The 2500-nt window shown below is 52.0% G+C and overlaps 1 protein-coding gene across 1 annotated transcript in view; it reads left to right on the top strand.

Annotated features, from left to right (window-relative positions):
* col7a1 (collagen, type VII, alpha 1) overlaps positions 1-2500 on the top strand; it is a 72306-nt gene that overhangs the window by 69721 nt on the left and 85 nt on the right. The window contains exons 116-119 of the mRNA XM_030374688.1: positions 1-49; positions 1120-1374; positions 2073-2261; positions 2499-2500. The exon at positions 1-49 is cut by the window's left edge and continues 77 nt beyond it; the exon at positions 2499-2500 is cut by the window's right edge and continues 85 nt beyond it. Coding sequence (XP_030230548.1) covers positions 1-49; positions 1120-1374; positions 2073-2261; positions 2499-2500 — 495 coding nt within the window. The remainder of the gene's footprint in view (positions 50-1119; positions 1375-2072; positions 2262-2498) is intronic.

Raw genomic sequence — 2500 nt, 5'->3', positions numbered from 1 at the left:
CCGGCCGAGAACACGCCCCTCCTGATGGCCCTGACCAATCAGAGCGACGGTACTCTTCCTCTCTGTCTGTCTGTCTGTCTGTCTGTCTGTCTGTCTGTGTGTGTGTCTCTCTCTCTCTCTCTCTCTCTCTCTCTCTCTCTCTCTCTCTCTCTCTCTCTCTCTCTCTCTCTCTCTCTCTCTCATATCATATCATATCATATATTCAGTTATTAAATGTTACATATATCAAAAGTCAAATCTGGAATCTGAGAGTGTATGAAAAGTCCATTATCTCCTATGAAGATAAAGTGAAGACACACTATACATACTCCGTATTTACAATGTGGAGGATGTGTGCAATAGTGCAATAGTTTGAAAAGACAGAGAAAGTGATGTTTTATATATCGAAAGGTGTGTTAGTGGTTAAAGACAGAGTCTGTTAATGGGGAGTTAGGTGTCTTTCTCTCATCAGGTGAGAATCTGGCTCATTGTTGAATTTCTCCCAACAGATAATGCAGTTTGTTAGTGACAGGAGTGTCTTTAAAGTCCTTGCGTGCCTTTGTAATCCATGGGAAGTGTGTGTTCCTGATGTCTTGGTACGACTGGCGGGAAGTTAGGAAGTGCAGCTCATTTTCCAGTGTGTTTTGTGTGCAGTTTTGGGAGCACAGTCTGTCTTCTCTTGGGAGCCAAGTCTGTCTCTGGCGTCCCTTCTCCATGGCCAGGCTGTGTTCACTGAGTCTCTTTACTAGATCACTCCCTCACTCACTCCCCCACTTCCTCACTCACTCACTCACTCCCTCACTCTCTCACTCTCTCACTCACTCACTCCCTCACTCTCTCACTCACTCACTCACTCACTCACTCCCTCACTCTCTCACTCACTCATTCACTCACTCACTCCCAGTCCGCGCTACACACCCTGTCTTCCTCATCGTCTTCCTCACCGTCTTCCTCATCCCATTCCTCATCATCTTCCTAAGCACCACTTATTTTGGTGTCTTTGTTATGCATATGGTATTTTTTTAAAAGGTGTGTGTGTGTGTGTGTGCGGGTGTGTGTGTGTGTGCGTGTGTGTGTATGTGTGCGTGTACGTGTGCGTGTGTGACCCTGTGTGTGCGTGCACGTGTGTATCGTCAACAGGGGTGACTGAAAGAATCTTACAAGACAAAAAACTCCCAGTTCAACCAAACAAACCGGCCAGAACCGGCCCAGTGAACCCGGCCCGACCCAGTCCTCTGAACCCAGCCCGACCAGGGCCACTGACCCCGGCCCGCGCTGGCGTTCAGCAGGCAGGGAGGGTCGCGGCACAGGGGGCACGGGGGGCACTGGGGCTGATCCCAGGGAAGGCCGTTGAGCCCAAGTCAGTCAGGCCCAAGAGGGGCGTCGCCGAGGAAGGTAAAGCACTTTGGATCGTCTGAGGAGCACTAAAAGGGTCGTTCCATCACGGCTCCGCATGCTGCCTGCCCCCCCCCCCGTCAGTATGCCGCAACCACGTCCTAAAGACGCGTTTAGAGGGGAACGGTGCCGGGTCATGATCTTAAATCAGTTAAATGAGCGGACGAGGCTGTCTGGTGAAGCAGGGTCTGGTTCCAGTGTTGTGGCACGAAATGATGGGCTCCTCTCTCCACCAGGGCGCCTGCTGCTTCTAATTGCTTTTCTGCATAAGGTTATTTGTCTTCCCCCCCCCCCCCCCCCCTCTCCCCCACAGACACGCACAAATGCACACACACACACACACACACACACACACACACACACACACACACACACACACACACACACACACACACACACATTCATTATTCATGATGAATGTGTTTGCATGTGTCTGCATGCGTTATGCTTATGTTTCTATCTATGTCTGCGTGCATGTGTGTGCATGCTTTTCTTCTTGTAAATGTACGTGTGTAAATGTGTCTTTGCGTGTGTGTTTGTGTCTGTGTGTGAGTGTGTGCATGCATGTGTGCGTCTATGTTTGTGTGTGTGTGTGTGTGTGTATGTCTGTGTCTCTGTCTGTGTGTGTGTGTGTGTGTGTGTGTGTGTGTGTGTGTGTGTGTGTGTGTGTGTGCACGTGACTGCGTGTGTGTGTGTAGACCCTGCCGCAGCAGAGCCCTGCCTGCTCCCCATGGACGAGGGCGACTGCGGCCGCTACTCTCTGCGCTGGTACTTCAACCCGCGTGCGGCCGCCTGCCGGCCCTTCATCTACAGCGGCTGTGGGGGCAACGCCAACCGCTTCCTGGAGCCGGAGGACTGTGAGGAGCGCTGCCTGGAGGGGCCCGCAGGTACGCACACACACACACACACACACACACACACACACACACACACACACACACACACCCACACACATACACACACACGCACACAGACAGGCACATACATAGACACACACACACACACACACACACACACACACACACACACACACACACACACACACACGCCCGCGCGCGATCACTCACACACGCACACAAAGACAGACAGACACGTGGCCCACCCGTCTGATGTGTTTCATAAAGCA

Source organism: Gadus morhua, chromosome 13 (genome assembly GCF_902167405.1).
Source record: "Gadus morhua chromosome 13, gadMor3.0, whole genome shotgun sequence".
Classification (NCBI taxonomy): Eukaryota; Metazoa; Chordata; class Actinopteri; order Gadiformes; family Gadidae; genus Gadus; species Gadus morhua.
Note: the sequence above shows the minus strand (reverse complement) of the source record. Positions and strands in the feature narration are given on the sequence as shown.